At 43.9% G+C, this 26,126-nt stretch overlaps 1 protein-coding gene across 3 annotated transcripts in view; it reads right to left on the minus strand.

Annotated features, from left to right (window-relative positions):
• The window catches only part of LOC121292733 (fibulin-7-like), a 42,460-nt gene extending 23,506 nt beyond the window's left edge, over positions 1 to 18,954 (minus strand). For all 3 annotated transcript variants that reach the window (XM_041215075.1, XM_041215074.1, XM_041215073.1), the window contains exons 1-2: positions 18,739 to 18,954; positions 158 to 314 (exon numbers count right to left, since the gene is read on the minus strand). In XM_041215075.1, the coding sequence (XP_041071009.1) occupies positions 158 to 314; positions 18,739 to 18,804 (223 nt within the window). In that variant the 5' untranslated portion in view covers positions 18,805 to 18,954. The remainder of the gene's footprint in view (positions 1 to 157; positions 315 to 18,738) is intronic.
• Positions 18,955 to 26,126: the final 7,172 nt, after the last annotated feature.

Genomic DNA, 26,126 nt, shown 5'->3' on the forward strand with positions numbered 1-26,126 from the left:
CCAAGGCAAGTAATGGAGTTAAGATAAAACCATGGTCTTATTGAATGGCGGAACAGACTTGAGGGGCTCTCTTTTCCTACGTTCCTATGGGGAGGGCCTGAGGCAGAGAGCAAGGATTGCCTCGCTCTGATGTCTGGTCATGTTTTGTGTAACTTACCATTGTGCTTGGAAGCCTGCTTGTTCACTGTGTTCTGCAGGAGACTGAGCTTTCTCTTCATCATGCGCATCCCTTGCGTGTACTGGGCTTCCTGAGCAGAGAGCAGTTTCTGCATCTGGCGAATGGCACTTAATACCTGCTGCTTGCTGGGACAGCCCTGCAAAAAGAAAACATAGTTTAGGTACCATACATAATTTCTGCCACATCCCCTTTGTACACAAATAGACAAAGAAGAGGCCCTTTCAAAAGGAGTTTGCTGGTCTTGTGAAGTGTGATGAATTCTCAAGCACCGAATCTAAAGAGAATCAAAATATTCAATTTCTGCCAATATTGAACAATAAGCCACTTGCTTAAAGGGACCATCATGAGGATTCTTGCTGACATGTCTAGCAAATTATCACTTAATTGACATGCACATGATTGTGTCAAGTAGGTGTCAGTCATGGCTTGGTTGGTAACACTGTTGTTGTGGAGTCTGAAGGCTGGGGTTCAGGTTCCATTCCAGAGACCCGAGCACAAAATGTAAACCAACACCCAATGTGGCCCTGAGGAGGCGATGCACTAATGGTGGTGTCATCTTTCAGATACGACGTTAGACTTCGGCTCCATGTGCCGTCTCAGGTGGATGCAAAAGAAGCCACAGCACTATTTCCGCGAAGGGCAGGGGAATTTTCCCCCCTCCCCCACAGTGTTTTAACCAATATTCATCCCTTAACCAATGTCACTAAAACACTGGTCATTATCACCTTGCCACTGTCATCAAGTTGAGGGTTGTAAATACTGTAAAAAATAGAACAAATTCCTATTTCAGCTACATCAAACACTCTCAGCTCAGCAAACAGTGCGGAATATAACTCCTTCCATTCCATCCTAATAATTCATTCAAGTCCTATTCTTCCTATTCCAACACCGTCACTCGTCCTATTGTACCAGTACTGTAACATGACAAATGTTCTACTACACCAATGGAACACTTTCAATTCCTGCAACAACTAATCTTGTGGCTCCTCCGAAAGAGTGTCAATTTTGGCCAAATGCATAAGATATTTCTGCATTGTGACTCTTGCTCACTACAATGACACTGCTCAAACTCCTCACAGAGGGACCCCTATAGAGGCAACAGAGTCATTCCTCTGATGGGGGGAAACTAGTCAAAGTCACTCTTATTGATCTCTGGACCCCAGACGCACACAGTTCCTCCTGAAAATAAAACAAAAGCCTAAAAATTTTGCGAATCCTTTGACTTACCATCAGTAATGTTAACAGAGTAGCAATTTAAACTTTTGCATAAATAGACACACAATATGATACAATAATAGTAGAATATGTATAATGCAATATACATGCAAACAAACACACACACTAACTTTACTCAATTCTTATTTAATTAAAGGCTTGACAACAATGCTCTTCAAGAACTTAAAAGACAAAACTATTTTAATGCAAGCGCGTAATTAGTGTGGAATTAGATCTGAAAATTATACAGGAGAGGGGGGATTTGTTTACTTTGGGAATGGAATGCTTCCAATCTTTCAAAAAACCCAGGTATTTGTACTTAAATCTAAATCCTTTGCAAATTGTGTTTTACTGTACTCAAGGTGAGCGCACAGGGCTGCCGAGTCTACAAGTTCACTGTGATAGACTGTTTGACTGTACAATGCCATCGATTCTGAAATCATTACAATAGGTGGTGTCCTTTAAGTTAATGAGTGAAACAGCAGGTTATTCAGCCCATCTGACTTCATTCCAATACTAATAGCTTCTCATTACATATATCATTACATATGAGTGGGGCCTCTGTCTAACATATTTCCCTGTTATGACACAGAGGACAAAACCCTCTGGTCATCCAGCCTGTCCCACACAGCTGTGATATCCTATACATCAAAAATGTAAAGATTCTCCACCAATCCACGCAATCTTCTGGAAGCAACGAAACAAAAAAAAGTCAAAACTCACGCAATTATGGAAGGGAAATAAAATCTTTAAAATTTCTCTCTGACCCCCCTCATGTGACCAAAACTAGTCCAGGAGAACAACCTCCAATGAATTAATGTTACCAGGTACCGACGTATCCAAGGTGATCTCGGCCTAGCCTGCTCTCACCTGAAGGACAGCAGCAACACTCCCCTCAGTCTGGCTTTGGCTTGGATTTGTGCTTAGGCCCTGGTACAATTGCACAAACCCATAAGCTTTTGGCATTAAGCTTATAGCATTTCCAACTAAGCTAAGGCGTCATTATCCCTGAGTCAAGTCGGCACTGGCAATTGAGTAGGTTCAAACACACCTCCTCCCACTCTAGGAGAAACATCTTAAATAAAATAACATTCTGCAAAATTTGAACAAAATTTTTACTGAGCAGACATTTGTTAAATTTATACAGACATTTAAACATTTCACTAACATAATCACATAGTGTTGACCTCCCATTCTTGGCTTGTACCAGCAAAAGGAGGGCATCCAGTAAAGGTCAGGCAAGGCTCCAATGATATATTGCTTACATGTACAGTCTGGTATTGAACAGAATTCCATTGAACAGGAAGGGGCTTGAATTCATGGCAGTTGGAGAAACACAGAGACCCTGGAGGATTGTCGTGCTGACAGAGGTTACAAAGATAGGGAGGGGCAAGGCCATGGAGAGACTTGAGCACAAGGGTGAGAATTTAAAAATCTGAGGAACCGCAATTCTTGCAAACCCTTATTTCCTTCACCCCACCAAAGGGGGCCGTGCCTTCAACTGTTTAGGTCCTAGGCTCTGGAACTGGAGGGAGATGGTGGCATAGTGATAATGTCACTGGATTAGTAATCCAGAGACCCAGTCTAATACTCTGGGGACATGGGTTCAAATCCCACTAAGATAGCTAGTGGAATTTAAATTCAATTAATAAAGCTGGTCTCAGTAATGGCGACCATGACAACCATCATTGGGTGTTGTAAAATCCATTACTAATGCCCTTTAGGGGAATAAATCTGCCATACTTACCTGGTCTGGCCTACATGTGACTCCAGACCCAAAGCAATGTGGTTGACTCTTAACTGTCCTCTGCAAAGGCTGAGCAAGCCACTTCAAAGGCAATTAGAGATGGACAAAAAAGTTGGCCTCATCAGTAACACCCACATCCCATGCAAAAATAAAGAAAAAAATGATTCCCTCTTTCCATGGTACTTACACTCCCCTTAAAACCCACCCTTGTCCTAATATCTACTTTTGTGACTCGGTGTCAAATGAAGTTTGATACTGCTCCTGTTACACACCTCGGAGCGGTTTACTACAATAAAGCAACGATATAAATGAAAGTTGTTGTTGTACCGCATTTCCCAATCCCAGCCAAGGCAAATGGACTATAAATTGGCACCTATTTTAGGGAGGAGTTAAATAACCTAACATTGCTACATGCTAGACCACCGTCTAGCAACTCCTGCTGAAAAAATGCAGCTATGAAAGTGTCAGGAGAATAGAACCAAGCTTGGCTGTATTGTTGAAAATTAAACACTTAAGATAACTGGCTATTTGGCCAAGGCCTTGTAGTAAAAAGCTGAGGAATATGAGTTGTATGGGCCAGACATTGAAAAAGGAGAGCTTTAAAATAAACCAACGTTAGAAAGCTTGTTTTGAAGGAATTCACTTGGTCCCCCTCCCCTCAATTTTAACTCACTTGAGTGAGTTGTTTAATCACCTACATTTTTATCTGCTTCTCTCAGGGTTAAATATTATAATGGTAGATGATGGGCAGTGGTGTAGTGCTGCCAAAGTGAGCCAGAGCACCACTCCAGCGCCTCCAGCAACAACCCTGCAATTCCCCCCAAAGCTCTGGCTCCCCCCAAACAGCCCCGGCTCACCACTCCCTCCCACCCCCAAGCCAGAGGAACTCGCCACCACTGCCGCTGCCATGGAACTAAAGTTCCCGGCAGGCTGCAGCCTCTCCAAAGGTCCTTTGCGCATGTGCCAGCCGGGAACTGGCCACCATATGCGTGGTTTGTCTTCTATCATTCCTTCGGCTGGGGGATGGCCATGTGCACATGCACAGAGAAAATAAAAGGCCTTAAAGGGCCCAAAACCCAGCCAAATGGCACAAAACTACAGGTCAGGTGACCTGAGCAGGAGCAACGTTATAAAGGAGGCGGCCCACTGAGCAGCACATAGCAAGGGGGTCAGGAGAAAGGTCCCAGGAACTTCCAGAAGTAAAGTAAGGAAAGTGCTACAAAAGGAGCAGACTCAAAGCAAAGTGGGCTTGAAAGCAGCTGTAAAGATCTGACTCCTCACTGCTGGCCTTTGGAGCAGTGGTGTTCTGCTTGACACAGCCCCGAAGATCTGAAAGTGTGTTTTGAAGGTGAAGCTCGGGTGTGCGAGGAGAGTGCACCAACGGGTGTTAATGACACTAAGGATGAGTTAGCATCACCAGACCTGTGACTCTACTGCCTAGAAGGACAAAGGCAGCAGACACATGGAAACACCACTAAGTTCCCCTCTAAGCCACACGTCATCCTGACTTGGAATGATATCACTGTTCCTTCACTGTTGCTGGGTCAAAATACTGGAACTCCCTTCGTAACAGCACTGGGGGTGGGGGGGTTCCTACACCAGATGGACCGGAGTGGCTCAAGGAGGCACTCACCATCACCTTCAAGGACAGTTAGGGATGGATAATAAGTACTGGCCTTGCAGTGAAGCTCACATCTCATTAAAGAAAAAAAAAATTCTCTAGACATAGTTTCAAGCTCTGCCCTGCCTGGATAACGTTACCTTAGTGAGATGATTCTGAAATGTTTCTTGTATTTCATTGGATGTGAAGTACTGTGTGTTAGCCTAGGTGTATGAAAGGTGCTACGTATATGTAGCAATGGTTTGCTTTCTTAAGATTTTGCTCAATTTGGACAAATTGTATTCTATATTTACATTGAATATTGAAACATGCTTGAGGTGCTAAATAGCCGAATCCTCTTCCTTCAAGATGGTATACGTCTAACAAATTGCATGGCATGGGGACCACAGCGGCAGGGAAAGGGATGTCTGAAAATCCAACTGAATTGAATGCTCTGCTTCCTGTGGTGCTTGTCCAAGGCTTTAGCTCACCCAGTAATGGATCAGCTCTCCAAATCTTCACAGTAATATCTCAAACCTCAAAATACCTATGGGTACCTCAGGCATGATATCTTTTCCAACATTCTTCAGATTCAAGACCCTTTGTCAGAAAAACTGATTCATAAAGTTGTGCAAACACAAAAACTAAGCAGATTGCTGACCCCATTTATGACATGAGGCCTACAAATGCCCTCCAGTGCAAAGTTCAGCTCAATAAAATGAGATGCCATAAATGCCCTCATAACACATTTCAAACTTCAGCTTTCCAGCCAATGAAGTATTTTTGAAGTGTAGTCACTGTTGCAATACAAGGAAACGTGATCACTAATGTGCACACAGCAAGCTCCCACAAACAGCAACATGATAACGACCAGATAATTTGTTTTAGTGACGTTAGTTGAGGGATCAATTTTGAGCAGGACACCAAGGAAAATGCCCCTGCTCTGCTACAAAATATTGCAATTGGATTTCTTACATCCACCCGAGAGGCCAGACAGGTGCTTTGTTTCATGTATTATTCGAAAGATGGCACCTCCGACAGTGCAGCATTCCCTCAGTACTGTACTGGAAGCACCAACCTGGATACTATGAGCTTGCAACTCAAGTGAGAATGCTCGAACACTCAACTCAAGAGAATTGAAATCACTAAGGTACATGTATTATGCACATTATTAAAAAAGCCCCAGTGGCATTATACAGCTGTACAAATTACAAATATGGGGTGAATTTTAAGCCCCCCCCCCCCCCCCACCCCACACTGGTGTATTTGAAATTGGGTGAGGGGTGGGTGAGTTGGTGGGAGCAAGTAAAGTAAAGCTGGTAGCCAGCCCGCTGCCTTCCAGTTTATGCCCAAGCTGACCCCCATATTACAGGCGGCATGAGCCAGGCATCAGCCAGCCCAGCGCTTAGGCCGATTAAGGATCTTATGTGGCTGATCAATAACCACTTAAGGATCTCATCCAGCTCGGCCACAATGTCTGGGGAAGGACGGTGGCTAGTCTGGCAGGTTTTACTGCACAGGTAAGGGCATGAAGGAGAGGGGCATACCACCTTTTGGGCAGGGTGGACCCCCTGTGCCCATCAGGGACACCCTCCTCCCTACAAGACAGTACCTCCGCTTTGTGTCTCCCCCACTTGCCTGTATAACCCAACCCTCTCCCCCCACCTAACCCACTGGGATCTCCAGTGCCTCTCTGACACAATTACGTTAAAGACCAATATCCGTGTTCGTTTTTCCTTCCTGGGGCCTGTGTGCAGTGACAGCAGTGGCCACTACTGGCTTTAGGCGCTGCTGGGGCTACAGAGCTGCTGGCCAACCAGATTGGCCAGCAGCTCTTGAGGGTGTGACTTCCCTGTCCCTGAGGGTCAGAAGTCCTAATCTCACCTCACTCAGGCTGCCCCCATCATATTATCCCTGCACGACAGTCTGATTGAAAGAATACAAGGTGGCGACTGATTTTTCGACTGGTGGGGGAGGCTGGGGTGGTGCAACGAATACGGCCCCTGGAAAATTCGCCCTACGGACTGTGAACGTGCACATCTGCAAAGAGTGCCATGCTGGGCCGATCAAACAACTAGTGTGCACCATCTCCTTCACTCATGGCAACTTTCACACGAAAGCTTTAACAACCTGCAACTCCCCTGTTGTTATGTAGAGAGATTTCCAGGACGTTTCCAACGTAGTCTGAACACACTGTAGAGCACATGGCAGATCTGCTGAGGTGTGTAAAACATGACTTGACTGGGGTTTGAAGAGATTCCCAAACGACTCCATCAAGCACATCCTTAAGCAAAACAGGCTAAATGGAATGCTCAGAATAGAAAAAAAAGGTTTTGCTGACAGCCCTTGCTTTGGCTAACATGCCTAGACCCTATAACAAAACCCATAATTAAAAACTTTGAACACTCGTCTCCCCGACACTTCCCACTGAAGAACCAACAGACAATCTGACCTTCAAAATTTATGCCCTAATTGTAACAAATGACAAAGTGACTCATTTAATTTTGTGTACAAAATGGCGCAGCCGTGAAGCTAAATATTTACATTGGAAGTTTTAGAAAGAGCCCTTTGTGGGTTTTCTTGGTTGGCTTGAAGCACCCACCCCATATGGATTCCACTGGCACATAGACCTCATACAGACTGTATCAGGCCTGGCTGTCAATAGCACATGAGGCAATCTCTCAACCTGTTTGAGACCTTACAGAAAGCAGCAGTACTTCCATTTATGTAGCACCTTTCACAACCTCAGGACATTCCAAAGCTTTTTACAATCAACAAAATACTTTTTGAAGTGTCATCAAGGTTGCAATTTAGAAACCACAAACACTCTCTGCACAGCAAGCTCTCACAAACAGCAATATGATAATAATTGGATAATCTGTTTTTTTTGTGACGTTGGTTGAGCAATAAATATTAGCCAGGACACCAGGAAGCACTTAAGTAAAGACAGAAAATGCTGGAAAATCTCAGCAGGTCTGGCAGCATCTGTGCAGACAGAAACAGAGTTAACATTTCTAGTCAGAATGAGCTCTGTAGAAAAGTCATACATACTCAAAACATTTGCTCAATTTCTCTCTCCACATATGCTAGGGAGGGGAGCTGATGGTGTAGTGGTATTGTCACTGGACTAGGAATCCAGAGACCCAGGGTAATGCTCTGGGGGGCCTGGGTTTGAATCCCACCATTGCAGATGGTGGAATTTGAATTCAATAAAAAAAATCTGGAATTAAAAGTCTGATGATGACCATGAAACCATTGCTGATTGTTGTAAAAACCCATCTGGTTCACTAATGTCCTTTAGGGAAGGAAATCTGTCATCCTCACCTGGTCTGACCAACATGTGACTCCAACCCCACAGCAATGTGGCTGACTCTTAAATGCCCTCTGAACAAGGGCAATTAGGGATGGGCAATAAATGCTGGGCCTAGCCAGTGACACCCACATCCCACAAATGAATAAAAAAAATTCTAGCATCCATGGTATTTTGCTTTTACCAAGAAGAACTTATTTGCTCTTATTCCAGAAGCGCCATTGGATCTTTAATATCTACCTGGGATTGCAGGCAGTGCCTTGATTTCATATCTCATCCAAAAGACAGCACCTCCAACCAGGCAGCAATCCCTCAGAACTGCACTGGAGTGCCAGCCTAGATTCTGGGCTCAAGTCTCTGGAGTTGGACTTAAACCCATGACCTTCTGACTCAGAGGTCAGAGTGCTACCAAATGAGCTACAGTTGACACCTACTGTTGATCGGTCATGAAGTCTCACACCCAGACTCGCACGTTGACTGCCCCAAGCAATAATGGCCACAATAGGGAGATGGTGGCCTTGTGGTAAGTTGCTGGACTAGTAACCCAGAGGCCCAGGCTAATGCTCTGTGGATATGAGTTCAAATCCCACCAAGGCAGCTGGTGGAACTTAAATTAAATTAATAAATCTAGAACATAAAGCCTCTCTCAGTGATGGTGACCATGCCAACCATCCTTGTTCATTGTAAAAACCCATCTGGTTCACTCATGTCCTCTAGGGAAGGGAATCTGCTGTCCTTACCTGATCTAATCTATATGTGACTCCAGACCCAAGGCAATATTGCTGACTCTTAACTGCCCTCTGAAATGACCCAGCAAACCACTAAGTTCAAGGGTAATTAGGAATGGCCAACAAATACTGGTTTTGCCACCCACATCCCATGAAAGATTTTTTAAAAATTGCTCAATATTCATTACAAGGCATATTTCTAGACAAGTTACCTTAAATGCACATTAGAACATTAGCATAAGTTCAAACACATGAGGCACATACAGTAAAACAAACTAAATTTTGATTTAAGTTCTCTCTCCCTTATCCCCATGTCTCCAGTGGAACATATAATTAAGGCACAGCTTTGTCAGAGCATAGAACACCTTCTAAAGCTGGAAATATACCGAACACTTTGGACCACATTCCTGATGCCTTTATGACAGGAACCCCTCCAACACCTGCATACACCACACACAGAGAGAGAAAGAATTAGAGGATAGGATTACACATCTCACCCATTCACGTTACTCCCAGGAACAGTGATATAATCCAAAGGTAACCATAGACAGACTAGAGCAGTCACAATGTGCCACAACCTTTGTTAGTAGACACACCCCACCTGGGCTCTGAAGTTTCTAATGTTATTATACCAGTCTAGGTACAACCCTGCTAACAGTGATCCTTGTAGATGCTATTTTTAGTCCAACACTGAACTAAATTGCAGTCTGCACACCCCAGGATTTCTGAAAATTGTTAATTGGTGTTCTATATAATCACACAGAAATGTAACTAAATGTTGCTGTATCACTACATGATCCTGCCAGTGTTATCCAAGCATCGTATACAAGAGACATATCAATATGTAGTCAGTGTAAACCTCTGAAAAGAAAGATAAGAAGACCTTATGTTTATATAACTCCGATCACTACCGCTCCAACCCAAGTGTTTTACAGCCAACGATGCACTTTCTGAAGTTTACAGACTGTCGTATTGTAGGAAATGTGGCAGGCAATTACACACCAGAAGTTGCCAGCAAAATCCATATTCCAAGAATGATTTTTTTGTCAGCAAGCTATTTATAATTAAGGAAAGTAAATGATAGGCTGTGGGATAGTGGTTTACAGAGTTTTCCTCCACCCATCTCTCTGCACTTACCACCATCACAAATGGATACAGGAAGCAAAAACATTTAAATTAGGTTCTTAAAACGACATTCAACAAATTCTTGGTCACTTTCTGATATTAGCTTTTAATTTCAAAACAGAATTCTCAAAACTGTCACAGTGGGATTTGAACCCAATTGGATCATTAATTCCTATTAATGGAAACTAGTAAGCTTGCATCATTCCAATAAACCAACAAGTAGTTAAGGAGGCAAATGGTATGTTAGCCTTTATTGCAAGACTTGAGTACAGGAACAAGATGTCTTACTGCAACTTGGTGAGGCCACACCTGGAGTACTGTGTGCAGTTTTGGTCTCCTTACCTAAGAAAGGATATTCTTGCCATAGAGGGAGTGCAGCAAAGGTTCACCAGACTGATTCCTGGGATGGTAGGGTTGTCATATGAGGAAAGATCAGGCCGACCAGTTCTGTATTCATTGGAGTTTAGAAGAATGGGAGGGGATCTCATTGAAATGTATAAAATTCTGACAGGGATGAACAGGCTGGATGCAGGGATGATATTTTCTCTGGCTGGGGGAGCCCAGAAAAAGAGGTCACAGTCTTAGCATATGGGATAGGCCATTTAGAACTGAAATTAGTAGAAACTTCTTCACTCAGAGGGTGGTGAACTTGTGGAAGGGCTGTGGAGGCCAATTCGCTGAATATATTTAAGAGGGAAATAGACAGATTTCTGGACACTAAAAGGTGTCAAGTGGTCTGGAGAGAGCACGGCGTTGAGATAGAGGATCAGCCATGATCATACTGAATGGTGGAGCAGGCTTGAAGGGCCGAATGGTCTACTCCTGCTCCTATTTTCAATCTTTCTATATTTCTAAACCATACACAATTCATGGTAGTGGCTTGCAAGATTTTGACCCGGGAGTCACAGATTACCCAATAAGAGGGGGTGAGCTCATTAGTGACATTGAACTAACTTATTTAGAGTTTAAATATGATTTACGAGTTAAATGGACAGAAAAAAAAAAAAGCAATCACAACCTGTGGCAGGCAAGAACGTTTACCGGTCCCCAAGAATGAGAGTCAGCGGATGTGGGGGGGTTGCTGATCTTCACAGCAAGTGGTGGCAGCCTGCTCAGAACAGTTTACTGGTGCTGGTGTTAGGCTGAAGCCAGCATGAATCACCACCAAAAACTCTTACCTGCCCGAAATTATTCTTTCCCCCTCTTGAGAGCTGCTTTTAAACCTTTACTCAGACAGTTGGTTCTCATATGGGTCATGAGATCCAATCTCATCAGGGTTATGGTTTCCATGCTGGTGCTAGAGACATCTCTCTGTCAGAGGCAACAGGCCACACTTATGTTTCTCAGCATGCAAGCTGCTATGGAAGCTTTTTCAGAAGAGGGAGTGTGAGCTACTTCTATAATATTCAATAAAAATAAAATTTCATAAGGCTATTAGAAGCAATTTCTTACAGGACACTGCTAAAAGTTCTCTGTTCTTATGTTCAAACTGTTCGATTCCGAGGAACATGGTCTTACCGCCTGGGCAGAACCGGATCAGCTAATTTCTTGGTTCCTCAGCGTGACATTCATATGGTGTCAATGCATTCCACGCACCGATTATTAATTTTACTCTTACTTATGTTTCTCAATCCTAATCCCACTTAGTCATGCATCTATCCCTGTTTATAGAAAGATCAAAAAGAACCATGCCCAGCTTGTCAGACCATAAAATCCAAGTCTCCGTTTTGTTGCAAGAACACGAACTGGAACTCAGGGCCAAATTTTACCAACCCTGTCGAGATGGGAAGGCTTGTAATATGGTAGAGGAAGATGCCAGCAGAGAGCCCAACACCACCCTGCTGCATAATTACCAGCGGCAGGGTCCTCAGTGACACAACCACTCTACACTGGGTGGCCAATTGAGCCACTTAAGTGCTCAATGAGGGGTTATTTTCCACCTCTGCTGCCATTTTACCAGCATCAGGAGGTGCCAGCACCTCATTGCAATGGATACCCCGCAGCTAAGACTGGAACATGACTCCATCCCCCCAACCCGATCACCAGGACTTGGCAAAAGAAACATACCTCATCTTTGAGGATGCCTCGGCATGGCGGTGCCCTTTTCCTTGTCCCAAAGTCTCCAGAGTAGCCCGCCACCAGTGGTGGCACTGCCCAGGCTGCCAGCCCTCTGATTGCGCCAACAGTACTGGGAGGTGGGCTGCCATCCTCCATTGAATGGCAGTCTCACTGGTGGCCTGTTAATTGGAGGCTGTAGGCAAAATGGCCACCACTCCACACACCCACCGGGACCTGCTACCAGCTGGCAAGGGGTCAGCTCAATCTATCAAAATGCGTTTTGATGGTGATAAAATTCAGCCCTCAGTGTTTTACATAGGGCCAAAGACACTGCAGAGAATAGCTTTGTACACACCCATCACCATCTTTTGAGGTCACCTGCATTGCATCAAGTATGGGCTTATGTCAATAACATGCCAAATTGCCAGAACATGCTTCCATGAATCCAACATGAGTGTCTCATTGAATCATGCAGCAAGGTAGGCCATTCAGCCCATCATGTCTTTACTGGCCCTTTGAAAGAATTGATCAATTATTCCCGTAAACCTACAAACTTTTCTGCTTCAAGTATATATCACAATTCTCTTTTGAAAGTTGCTACTGAATCTACTTCAACCATTCTTCCAGGCAGTGCACTCCAAATCACATCAGCTTGCTGCATTAAAAAAAAATTCATCTCATGCCTGGTTCTTTTGTCATTTATTTCAAGCCTGTCTCCGCTGGTTACCAAGGTTTTTGCCACTAGAAACAGGTTCTCTTGGTTTATTTTATCAATATCCCTTCATTTTGAACAGCTATATTGAATTGCTTCCTAACTTTCTTTGCTACAAGGAGAACAGTCCCATCTCCTCTAGCCTCTCCAAGTAACTGAAGTTCCTCATCCATAGTACCATTCTGGTAAGTCTAAATTGCTCAGAAAATCAATTCCAATCTGTACCTTGCCAGAGTGAGAATTTCAGGAATTATGTAATACGATGATAGGATGTGGGTCTGTCTCTCACTCACTGGAAGTCACTTTAACTTTGTGCAATAGTGTAAAATGGTGAGTGAATGAGCAGTACCTTTTATAGCTCTACCAATTTTATTTCCCATGGAGTGAACTGAATAAGGAGATACACAAAATGGGCCACTGATTCACCATCGTCAATTTTATACTATTGCACAACATCAACAATACCCATAGTGAGTGCCTGATTTCAACTGGCAGAACGTTCCAGTTGCCAAGCGGAAATCAGGCGCTTCTCTGAAGGGATAGATATAAATAAAATTATAGGAACATTGGTTCCATTTTTAATTTAGCCCTTTCACTGACTATGGAATCTGGGATAGCATTGCCTCTACTTCACATTTGCTTGTTTTTTTCCCTTGCTGGGGAATAAGGAAAGAACTTGCATTTATATAGCACCTTTCATAACCTCAGGCTGTCCCAAAGGGGTTTTGCAGCCAATTAAGTACTTTTGTAGGGTAGTCACCATCATAAAGTAGGACAGAAGTAACTTTTATTAGCTGTCAGTCTTGGCTCAGTGGTAGTTCTCTTGTATCTGAATCAGACGGTTGTGCACTCAATTTCCAACACCTTAAGACTTGAGCACAAAACCTAGGCTAACACTCCAGTGCAATACTGCAATGTCAAAGTTGCAGTCTTTCAGATGAGATGCTAAACCAAGACATGTCTACAATCTCGGGTAGATGTACAAGATACCATGGCACTATTAAAAGAAGAACAGAGGAGTCCTGGCCAATATTTATTTGCACAGAGCAAGCTCCCACAAACAGCAATGAACTGATGATCAGATAATATGTTTCAGTAATGTCAATTGAGGGATAAATATTGGCCAGGACTCCTCTGTTTTTCTTTGAATAGTGCCATGGTATCTTGTACATCTACCCGAGATTGTAGACATGTCTTGGTTTAGCATCTCATCTGAAAGACTGCAACTTTGACATTGCAGTATTGCACTGGAGTGTTAGCCTAGGTTTTGTGCTCAAGTCTTAAGGTGTTGGAAATTGAGCGCACAACCGTCTGATTCAGATACAAGAGAACTACCACTGAGCCAAGACTGACAACTAATAAAAGTTACTTTTGTATTGGTGTGGCTGTAGTGTTTGCATCATGTTTAGCTACACTGCAAAAGTACCTGAATGAGCGTGGTGGTTTGGGATATAAATGCAACTTCTGCACTGGATAAATGCTATAGAGTAAAATATCAACCATATCAAATTGAACATGACTGAGATCTATCTGCATTGAATGACTGGTACTATACAGGAATTGGGAGCAAACTTACAATAATCAAAGATGTCACAGGGATGATTACCTCCTGTCCCAGCAGTAATTAATGGACAGATTTCTTCCATTGGGCGTTAGAGTTCTGTAACGTAGCACAACTTCAACCTTTGTCACCTTCACCCCTGGTTTTCATTGCTTCTTGATTCCCACCATTCTTTTAGGTCATTCAGCCTCTCACATTTCTCTGAATCCCTGGTGACATGAGGTCCGATAAAACTTTTTTCTCCCCCCCCCCCCCCCCACCATTTCAGTCCAGACATTACAAGATGTGCAGCTGTACCCTGTTAGTTATTCTTTCCCCCCGCCACCATCATCACCGCACCGCACCCCCCCACCACCGCCCCAGGTCTTTAATTCCAAAATATTCATATCCTGAAGTGAGGCCAGTCAGCAAATTCTTGTTCTTTTAAAATTCTTTCATGAGAAATGAGCATTCCTGGCAAGGCCAACAGTTTTTACCCATTCCTAATTGCCCTTGAGGAGGGTGGTGACGAGCCACCTTCTTGAACCACTGCAGTCCATCTGGTGCTGTAAGGGAGGGAGCTCCTGGATTTTGATCTTGTGACAGTGAATGAACAGTGATGCAGTGCCAAAACAAAATGGTGCGTGGCTTGGAGTGGAACTTGCAGGAGATGCTGTTCCCATACGTCTGCTGCCCTTGTCCTTCTAGTTGGGAGAGGCTGTGGGTTTGGAAGGTGATGTTGAAGAAGCCTTGGTGAGTTGCTGCAGTGTATCTTATATATCGTGCACGCTGTGCGTCGGTGGTGGAGGGAGTGAACATTTAAGTTGGTGGGCTGCTTTGTCCTGGATAGTGCCAAGCTTGTGTTGTTGGTCCTGCACTCATCCAGGAAAGTGTATAGTATCCCATCACACTCCTGACTTGTGTCTTGTAGATGGTGGACAGGCTTTGGGGAGTCAGGAGGTGAGTTACTTACCTCAGAATGCCCAACCTCCGACCTGCTCTTGTAGCCACAGTATTTATTTGGCTGGTCCAGTTCAGTTTTTGCTCAATGGTAACCCCCAGGACATTGATAATGGGAGATTCAGCAATGGTAATGCCATTGAACATTAAGGGAAAATTATTAGATTCTATCTTGTTGGAGGTGATCACTACCTGGCACTTGCATGGCATGAATGTCACTTGCCATTATCAGCTCAAGCTCGAACGTTGAGCTGGTCTTGCTACACAGGGGCTGCTTCCGTATCTGAGGAGTTGTGAATGGTACTGAACATGTTTGCTGATGATTGCACAATCTCCACTTCTGACCTTCCATCTTATAGTTTACAGAATGTACAGGAGGTCAATAAAGACAGAATGTCCAGCAACTCATTTGTTTTTGATTCTTTGATCTTTAAATTGGAACACTAACTAACGTAGGAATCACTAGACAAAAAAAAAACCATGTTCCATCTAGTCTGCCTTCTACCATCCCGGTAGTTTACAATGCAACAATAATGGAGAGGTTAACTTATCATAGTATTTAATCTCTATCAGTCTGTAACAGGCCCAGATATGAGCGGTGAAACTTAATCCACTAATATTGGGAAAGGGCTGCCACATTAAGTGCCGGGAAGGCATTTAAATGGCCAGCAGCAGCCTTTGTGAGATCAAGCACCATGGTGGCAGAAATCCCACAACCCCAACACCCCCAACAAGAGCCTCTAATTGGCCAACAGCTTTCCACTGCAGACAGCACCACCACCACAAATGGTGGTAGCTGTTAGAAATGCACCCACCAGCGACACATACTCGTCAAGGGTTAAAAGCCAAAGGTGAGTAAAGGTGGGTGAGGATCGCAGGGAGTAGATGACACTGACTTGGGGGGGTAGAGGGTGGTGCAGTGGAAGGAAGGGCTGGGAGTCTCAACAGGCTCCCCTTCCCGATGCTGGGTCCCTCAACCAGGTACTAAGTGCCTTTGATCGGCCGGGTGGGGGGAGGAAAAGAGACCCCACCACACCACCCAGGAAGCCAATAGCAACCCTGACAGGGTTTGCTTTTTGGATGTCCCGCATGGTGAGTACCCCATTGGTGCTGGTTGAATACCACCGGCAGTGGGATGAGGCCCCTAAGTGGGCATTAATTGCCCACTTTAAGGGCATCAATTATTATCTGGACAGGAAGGCTGTCCACGAGCCTTTCCGCCCCTGACTTAATTGGAGGAGAGGTGGGAAGGTGGGAGGTTCCCACCCAGCTCCCTCCCAACTGACTAAATGCCCCTACCTGCCAAACTCACTTTGGGGGAGGGCATTAAATTCCATCCAGGATAAGGAAAATGCCTGGTGGTGGAAAGCCATTGGTTCACAGTTAGCCATCCCTCTCAAGCTTCCTACACTTACCACATGTCACAATTTCCTGCATAAATGTATCCCCAAAATTTCATCCAATTCACAACTAGGCACTTTAACTTATTGTTATCAGGTAATTAATTTGCATGGAAACAGATTATATATCGATGCAACAGTGACAAACATGTTATATTTACCATCAAAAGCACCACAGAAATTTACTCTCTTTTCACCTTCCCCTGCCCCCAACAACCAACACACACACACACACAAAATTGCTCATTCTCCAGAGATACATCAACTAAGCTAATCCGAAGTATTAATCAAAAGAAATAAGTTAAAAGTTGTCCAGCAATCTCTTCAGATGTCAGGTATAACTCAGTGTGTAGCACTTAATCCACCTCGTCATGAAGGTTGTGGGTTCAAGTTCCAGTAGAGACTAAAGCATATAATTCAAGTTGACACTCCAAGACAGGGAGTCCTGCTCTGCTGGAGATGCTGTGGATGAAACATTAACCCTGCCTTTCCTTTCAGGGGGACTCCCAAAATGCCATTTCAAAGAAGAGCAGGGGAGTTCTCACTGATTGCCTGGCCAGTCCCTCAACAACCATCACTGAAACATATGATCTGGTCATGTTTCTCTTGCTGTTTGTGGGACTTTGCCAAAGGCACATTGGTTGCTGGGTTTCCCTACACAGTGACTCCACTTTAAAAGTACCACACAAGTTGTTAAGCACTTTGAAACGTCCTGAGGTTGTGAAAGGTGCTATATAAATGCAAGTTCTTTCTCTGCCTTTTACAGCTGAATGCAATGAGCCCAATTGCATATGTTTATCACAGCTTCTGACTGTCCCTTATCTCCAGTCTTCTCTATGTGCCAAAGTAAATGATGCCTTAAACTCCACATAAACATACACTCTTTAATTACTCAGTTGTGGCACAATGCTCTCATTCTTGTGTTTGCATGTTCCGGAATGCGGCACTACCTAGAGATTTTTTAGACAAACCCCTGTACTGTATACACATATATGCACCTACACCCACTCTGCACAACTGAGGACACAGGGCACGGTTGTATTGCAGGTACTGGCTCAAGTCTGGTACCTGCTTAAAGTGAGCTGGGACTAGTGGGCTGGCTCTGCATATGCATGTGAGCATCCATTCATCAGCAACTAACTGCCAACGAACAAAGAGTCAAAAAGGGCAGAAAGCTCTTTTGTATGATTAGAATAGTGTCGTCTAATCTGTGATTGGCCATAGGCACAGTTAGTATGATACTGTTTAAGCGTGCGCATGCACCAACTTTAGTAGAAATCTCACACACAAGTGTACTTCACGCGCGTGTATTTAATACACCAACCATTCAGTAACTAAAGCAGCTACAAATGATCAAATAAAACGTGTACACTCTTTCATCTTACCAACAAACGCTCAAAAAAGGTTAACGTTCACAAATATGCCGCTTGCGAATGTGGGTATTAACATCACATGGCTGTGCAATCAGACCTGAAATTGTCCACATCTGTATTAGTCACCTGATAAATAAGGGCGGCAGAGATGAAAATTGAGATTTCAGAAGGAAGATCCCAGGTAGCCAGCTGAGAGCGTTATCAAAGTGCATTTCTGCAGATATGCGAGTGAAACAGGGGGCGCTGCACTGGAGGTGTTTTGAGTTGCTGTATCCATTTGATGATATAAACCTGAGAAAATCACCCTAAATTAATGGAAAGCGGGCGGGGGACAAAAACCTGCTTAGGATAACCGAGTTTATCAAATGCAATGGCAAACTGCCAGTTTAACTCATTCACTGAGATAAATCACTTAATTCAGGGACACGTCCGCTTGTCCAGAGGCTGGCTAGAAAGGGTTGCTAATTTGCTAACAATTTAAAAAAAAATCAATGCACTTCACCGCTAGTGGCAGAGCCTGTCACATTAAATTGCAAATTTATTAGATACGATTGTCCTTTCTTCCCTCTCCTTGAGAAACCAGCCAAGTACACCTCCGGCATGCAAATCCCCCACATGCTTTCAATCCCAGGAGACAAGATTAGCAGTGAAACATTTTTTTGTAAATCTTAAATATTAATAAAACTACGTTCTTTTTCTTATACCGTTTAAGAGTAAAACACAGTGCATATATTCAAAAGGAAACATTTCAGAATAACTTTAGGCCGTTTCCCCAGGTACAAACTCCCTTACCTGGTCCGCACTAGAAACCAGTTCCAAAATGCACAGCATCATCCAGCCAGAAACTCCAAGAATCATCCTGAAACTGACAAAAACAATGTGACCCAGACAGTCTCGACGCCAGCGATTTCCGTCCCCCCAGCCACCAAACTTATGCGGGATGCTCCTGAAGATAAACGACTGTTTTTATATAAAAAAAAATGTTTCGCTGTTCCTTTTAATGCTCTTCTTCCAAACCCCCGGATCGAAGTTCGAAGTTGTTCTGGTCCGAGGTATTTATTGTGTGCGTGTTTGGAAATCCCAAGTATTAGATGCTGTGAATTTGATTGACATTTGGAAGGGGCTTTGTGTTTGTGTGTGTGTGTGTGTGTGAGGAGTGGGTGGGGTGTGATGCAAGGAAGGAAGGAGTTAGGCAGGGTAAGGAAAGTAAGATTTTGGCTGTCATTTTAAGCAGGGAATCTATGCTATGATACATGGGAATGGTGCCAAATCGCTGGAGGAATTCCCTGCCTGAAGTTGAGTTTCCTATTTAGACTGTCACGGTTTGAATGTTTCTGTTATAGGCCATTCGTTGAGAGGATAAATCTTTTGGGAAAGTAAATAAACATTTGAAAGACTTTTTAAAACTAAATCTATACAAATCCACAACTTATATTGCCCTTTTAAATATAGCAATCCTGCATAAAAATCTCAAAGTCTCTCTCTCTCGTCTATAAGTGCCATTCATGGCCCAAGTAGCTGAATCAGAAGGCTGTGGTTTTAAATCTGGAGGCTTGAGAACAAAATCTAGACTAATATTCCCAGTGCAATATTGAGGGACTGTTGGAGATGCTGTCTTTTGATAGAGATGTTAAACCTGTCCACTCAGATTCCAGGGCACTCTTGCAAAGAAGAGCTGGGGAGTTCTCCCTGACCAGCATTTATCCCACAACCAATATCACCAAAACAGATCTGTTCATTATTACATTGCTATTTGTAAGGGCCTTGTTGTGCATAAATTGGGATGTTAAATTTCCCGCAAGATTAACTAAACTCCAGTAGTGCTTAGTTGGCTGTAAAGAACATTGGGACAACCTGAAGCCATGGAAGATGCTTCTTAAATGCAAGTCTTTCTTTTCACCTTATTGGTTGGCATCTCCTTACTAAGACTCACTGTCCTATTGGAGCTTAGAATTATGGTCCTCTGTGAGGTCTTTGAATCCTTAATGATTGATCAGAACTGCTAAAACCTGAAGATTAATTAGAATTTGGGCCTCACACCAGTCCACTATTCAGAATGGCAGAGTCAGCTGATAACTGAACCTCCTGTTCACTCAAAAACAACAACCTTTAAATTGAAATAGCATCTTTAAAGGTAGCTTAAAAAGCCCCAGGGTGTTTCACTGGAGTGTAATCAGACAAAGTTTAACAGAGAAGCACAGAGGGAGACATTAAGACAAATTAAGTTACGTTTTAAGGAGCAGCTTGGTCGTGTGGAGAAAGGCGAAGAGGCTTAAGAAGAAAATTCTAGAACTTAAGACGGAACTGGCTGAAGCACAGCCACCATTGCTGAGACAGGGAGAAATCAAAAGAGCCCAGGACTTAAATCTCAAAGATAAGAATTGTATAGGATAAATGGCACAGAAACAGGCCATTCAGCCCGACCTGTCCATGCTAGGGCTTATGCTCCACTTGAGACTGCTCCCAACTTTTCTCATCTAAATCTACCATCATAGCCTATTCTTTCCCCCCCTCAAATGCTTGACTAATTTCCCCTTAAATGCATCTATACCATTCACTTCAGTCATTTCCTGTGGCAATGAGTTCCACATTCTCACCACTCTATGGGTGAAGAATTTTTTTTTCTGCATTCCCTATTGTATTCCTTTTTATCTTGGATTGATGGCCTCTAGTTAGGTTCTTCCCTAAAAAAAAACATTCTCTCTGTATCCACTTTCAGAACTTTTCATAATTTTAAAGACCTCTATCAGGTCACCCCCTCAGCCTTTTTTCAAGAGAAAAGGGACCCTGCCTATCAATCCTTTCCTGATATGTACACCCACACCTTTTCTCATGTTATCCTTGTAAATCTTCTCTGCACCCTCTCCAGTGCCTCGATATCCTTTTAGTAATAGAGTGAACAGAACTGCACCAGTGCCCTAAATGTGGTCTAAAGATGCAGGTTTAGCATAACTTCCCTACTTTTCAATTCTATCCCTCTAGAAATAAAGCCTAGTGCTTAGTTTGCTTTTTTTAATAGCCTTGCTAACCTGTAACATGACTTTTAGTGATTGGTGTATTTGTAGTTCAAGATTCTATTGTCCCTCTACCCCACCTATACTTGTACCTTCCAAGTAATGTGTGACCTCCCTATTCTTCCTACCAAAATCTACTGCCCCACATTTATGTGATGAATTTCATTTGCCAATTATTTACCCATTCTGCAAGATTATTAATGTCCTCCTGTAATTTGTTGTGGTCCTCCTCAGTATTGACTATTTCTCCCCAGTTTGGTGTCATTCACACATTTAGAAATTGTACTTTTGATTCCAAAGTCCAAATTGTTCATGTAAATTATGAACAGCAGCGATCCCTGCAATTGTGGATCCCAGCAATTTCCTTACCAGGTAAGGAAAATATGTTTAAATCATCCAGTTGGACAATGATTTTCTTCTAGCTTCAACACAAAGATCTGCACTCAATTGCAGGACCTCCATCCAAGTACAGCTTGTACAAGTTGAGTAATCTGAAAACCAAAACACATCCAAAAACAGCGCTTTTTTTTTTAAAACCTCATCAACATTTAGTGCGCGAAGTCTCTGACCTGAGCCGACACGAACCTCACAGATCGCACCCGACCTTTAGCATGGGAAGTCTAGTTGTTTGTCTGCCTTGTGATTTTTATCTGCGCTGTTTACTTTGCGAACCCTCTCCTGCAAGCAGAATTGCAGACGGCACCATGGGTGGGAACTTATTACAGTACCCCGTATTTATTATTCAGTGGTACATCTTACTTTTCTAGTCATTTTATTTACTTTAGACTATAGTTAGCCTAGGCTACAGCCATTGTAACGTAAGTGGGCCTAGGCCTATATGTTGTATCCGAAAACCGAAATTATCTGAAATCCAAAACACAATCAGTCCCGAGGGATTTGGATAATGGCTACTCGACCTGTACTTGTAAGGATGAGACATATGCCGCAATATCACTGTTATAAGTAGCTAAAGCAGCTGCTCACCTTAGTTAAGTTAAATATTAATAGACCAATCCCCTCCCATTCACATCAATGTAAGAACTCTAACTGATAAAGCACTGCCTTCTTTGTTTCAATAGAATGCCAGTAAACCAGCTCCTACCATTTAACTCCACTTAAATAGCATATCAATAAACCAATCTTCCCCATACACCTCAATTAAATGGAATATCAATAGGCCAATCCCCTCCCATTTATATTTTTAAAAATCCAACAGATGAAGTACCTTCCAATTTGCCTCAATAGAATACCAGTAGACCAATTCCTTCCATTTCATTCCAATTGAATCGAATATCAATCAACCTACTCCCTTCCAATTCACTGTCATTAAATAGTGTATTAATAAATAATTTCATCCTGATTCACCCCACTGAAATAAAACATTAATATATCAATTCCCTTCCCATTCACTGCAATTTGATATAATACCAATAGACTGATTCCCCTTCTGGTTCACTTCAATGAAATAGACTTAGAGGCTTTCTCATATCTAATGACACATGGCGGACAAAGCACGCTTGTTTATGTCTGTGTCCGTAGCTAGTTAATGAAATAGCCTAGAACTAGTTCAATTCCTTCCCATTCACTCCAAATAAACAGAATACGAATGTACCAATTTTCTTCCCGTTCACCCCAATTAAATAGATTTCCAATAGAACAATGCACTACCAATTCAGCTCAAGCAAGTAGCACTTGAATAGATAGTTCCCTTCCCATTAACCTCAATTAAATAGAATATCAAAGGTCAACTCCTTCCTATTAACCCCGATACAATAGCCTATCAATAAACTAACATGTTCCAATTCACCTCAGTTAAATAGAATATGATTAGATCGATCTTTCTCCATTGACCCCAATTTAGTACAGCAACGAACACCCTTCTATTCCAATTCACCTTAATTCAATAGAAAGCCAATAGATTGATTTACCACAATGAAACAGGACTTCAATAAACCAAAACAAAAACAGAATTACCTGGAAAAACTCAGCAGGTCTGGCAGCATCGGCGGAGAAGAAAAGAGTTGACGTTTCGAGTCCTCATGACCCTTCGACAGAACTTGAGTTCGAGTCCAGGAAAGAGCTGAAATATAAGCTGGTTTAAGGTGTGTGTGTGGGGGGCGGAGAGATAGAGAGACAGAGAGGTGGAGGGGGTTGGTGTGGTTGTAGCGACAAACAAGCAGTGATAGAAGCAGATCATCAAAAGATGTCAACAACAATACTACAATAGAACACATAAGTGTTAAAGTTAAAGTTGGTGATATTATCTAAACGAATGTGCTAATTAAGAATGGATGGTAGGGCACTCAAGGTATAGCTCTAGTGGGTTTTTTTTTTATATTTTTTTTTTTTTTTTTTATTTTTTTTTTTTATTTTATATAATGGAAATAGGTGGGAAAAGGAAAATCTTTATAATTTATTGGGAAAAAAAAAGAAGGGGGAAACAGAAAGGGGGTGGGGATGGGGGAGGGGACTCACGACCTAAAGTTGTTGAATTCAATATTCAGTCCGGAAGGCTGTAAAGTCCCTAGTCGGAAGATGAGGTGTTGTTCCTCCAGTTTGCGTTGGGCTTCACTGGAACAATGCAGCAAGCCAAGGACAGACATGTGGGCAAGAGAGCAGGGTGGAGTGTTAAAATGGCAAGCGACAGGGAGGTTTGGGTCATTCTTGCGGACAGACCGCAGGTGTTCTGAAAAGCGGTCGCCCAGTTTACGTTTGGTCTCTCCAATGTAGAGGAGACCACATTGGGAGCAACGAATGCAGTAGACTAAGTTGGGGGAAATGCAAGTGAAATGCTGCTTCACTTGAAAGGAGTGTTTGGGTCCTTGGACGGTGAGGAGAGAGGAAGTGAAGGGGCAGGTGTTGCATCTTTTGCGTGGGCAAGGGGTTGTGCCATAGGAGGGGGTTGAGGAGTAGGGGGTGATGGAGGAGTGGACCAGGGTGTCCCGGAGGGAGCGATCCCTACGGAATGCCGATAAGGGGGGTGAAGGGAAGATGTGTTTGGTAGTGGCATCATGCTGGAGTTGGCGGAAATGGCGGAGGATGATCCTTTGAATGCGGAGGCTGGTGGGGTGATAAGTGAGGACAAGGGGGACCCTATCATGTTTCTGGGAGGGAGGAGAAGGAGTGAGGGCGGATGCGCGGGAGATGGGCCGGACACGGTTGAGGGCCCTGTCAACGACCGTGGGTGGAAAACCTCGGTTAAGGAAGAAGGAGGACATGTCAGAGGAACTGTTTTTGAATGTAGCATCATCGGAACAGATGCGACGGAGGCGAAGGAACTGAGAGAATGGGATGGAGTCCTTACAGGAAGTGGGGTGTGAGGAGCTGTAGTCGAGATAGCTGTGGGTGTCGGTGGGTTTGTAATGGATATTGGTGGACAGTCTATCACCAGAGATTGAGACAGAGAGGTCAAGGAAGGGAAGGGAAGTGTCAGAGATGGACCACGTGAAAATGATGGAGGGGTGGAGATTGGAAGCAAAATTAATAAATTTTTCCAAGTCCTGACGAGAGCATGAAGCAGCACCGAAATAATCATCGATGTACCGGAGAAAGAGTTGTGGAAGGGGGCCGGAGTAGGACTGCAACAAGGAATGTTCCACATACCCCATAAAGAGACAGGCATAGCTGGGGCCCATGCGGGTACCCATAGCCACACCTTTTATTTGGAGGAAGTGAGAGGAGTTGAAGGAGAAATTGTTCAGCGTGAGAACAAGTTCAGCCAGACGGAGGAGAGTAGTGGTGGATGGGGATTGTTCGGGCCTCTGTTCGAGGAAGAAGCTAAGGGCCCTCAGACCATCCTGGTGGGGGATGGAGGTGTAGAGGGATTGGACGTCCATGGTGAAGAGGAAGCGGTAGGGGCCAGGGAACTGGAAATTGTTGATGTGACGTAAGGTGTCAGAGGAATCACGGATGTAGGTGGGAAGGGACTGGACAAGGGGAGAGAGAAGGGAGTCAAGATAACGAGAAATGAGTTCTGTGGGGCAGGAGCAAGCTGAGACGATCGGTCTACCGGGGCAGTTCTGTTTGTGGATTTTGGGTAGGAGATAGAAGCGGGCCGTCCGAGGTTGGGCAACTATCAGGTTGGAAGCTGTGGGAGGGAGATCCCCAGAGGAGATGAGGTCAGTGACAGTCCTGGAAACAATGGCTTGATGTTCAGTGGTGGGGTCATGGTCCAGGGAGAGGTAGGAGGAAGTGTCTGCGAGTTGACGCTCAGCCTCCGCGTGGTAGAGGTCAGTGCGCCAGACAACAACAGCACCACCCTTGTCAGCGGGTTTGATGACAATGTCAGGGTTGGACCTGAGAGAATGGAGTGCAGTAAGTTCAGAGAGAGACAGGTTAGAATGGGTGAGAGGAGCAGAGAAATTGAGACGACTAATGTCGCGCCGACAGTTCTCAATGAAAAGATCGAGAGAAGGTAAGAATCCAGAGGGAGGGGTCCAGGTGGAGGGAGAATATTGAAGATGGGTAAAAGGATCCGTTGAACTGGGAGAGGACTCCTGCCCAAAGAAGTGAGCCCGGAGACGAAGACGGCGGAAGAAGAGTTCAGTATCATGCCGAGCCCGAAATTCATTGAGGTGAGGGCGTAAGGGTATGAAACTAAGTCCTTTGCTGAGCACTGAACGTTCAGCATCGGAGAGGGGAAGGTCAGGGGGTATAGTGAATACACGGCTGGGGTTGGGATTGGAAGATGGGGTGGGGACGGAGGGACAGGCAGGGGTGGAGGGTCCTAGATGGGTGTTGGTGTCGATGAGTTGCTGGAGCTTGCGTTCCTTAGCACTTGAGAGAAAGAGAAAAAGTTTCTTGTTGAGGCGTCGGATGAGCCGAAGGATAAAATGAAACTGGGGGCACGCGCAGCTTTGAAAAAGGGTACGGCGGTGCTGCTGGAGGGAGAGGTCGAGTGTGTTCATATGGCGGCGCATGGCACTGAGAGTGGATTTCAGAATGTGACGGGAACAGCAGTCCGAGAAACGTTTTATGTCCCGGAGATACCTGTAATCCTGGGTGGGTTCGAAACATGAGGGGTGGAATTTCAGTTGAAATCCATGTGGGGTAAGTCGGAGACGGAGACAGTCACTGAGAAAGGAGATATGGCTGTGAAAGCGGGTTTTAGTAAACACCTTGTCAAACACTAGGAGAGAAATGGAAAGCAATGAAGGTGAACAAGGC

Source organism: Carcharodon carcharias, chromosome 20 (genome assembly GCF_017639515.1).
Source record: "Carcharodon carcharias isolate sCarCar2 chromosome 20, sCarCar2.pri, whole genome shotgun sequence".
NCBI lineage: Eukaryota > Metazoa > Chordata > Chondrichthyes > Lamniformes > Lamnidae > Carcharodon > Carcharodon carcharias.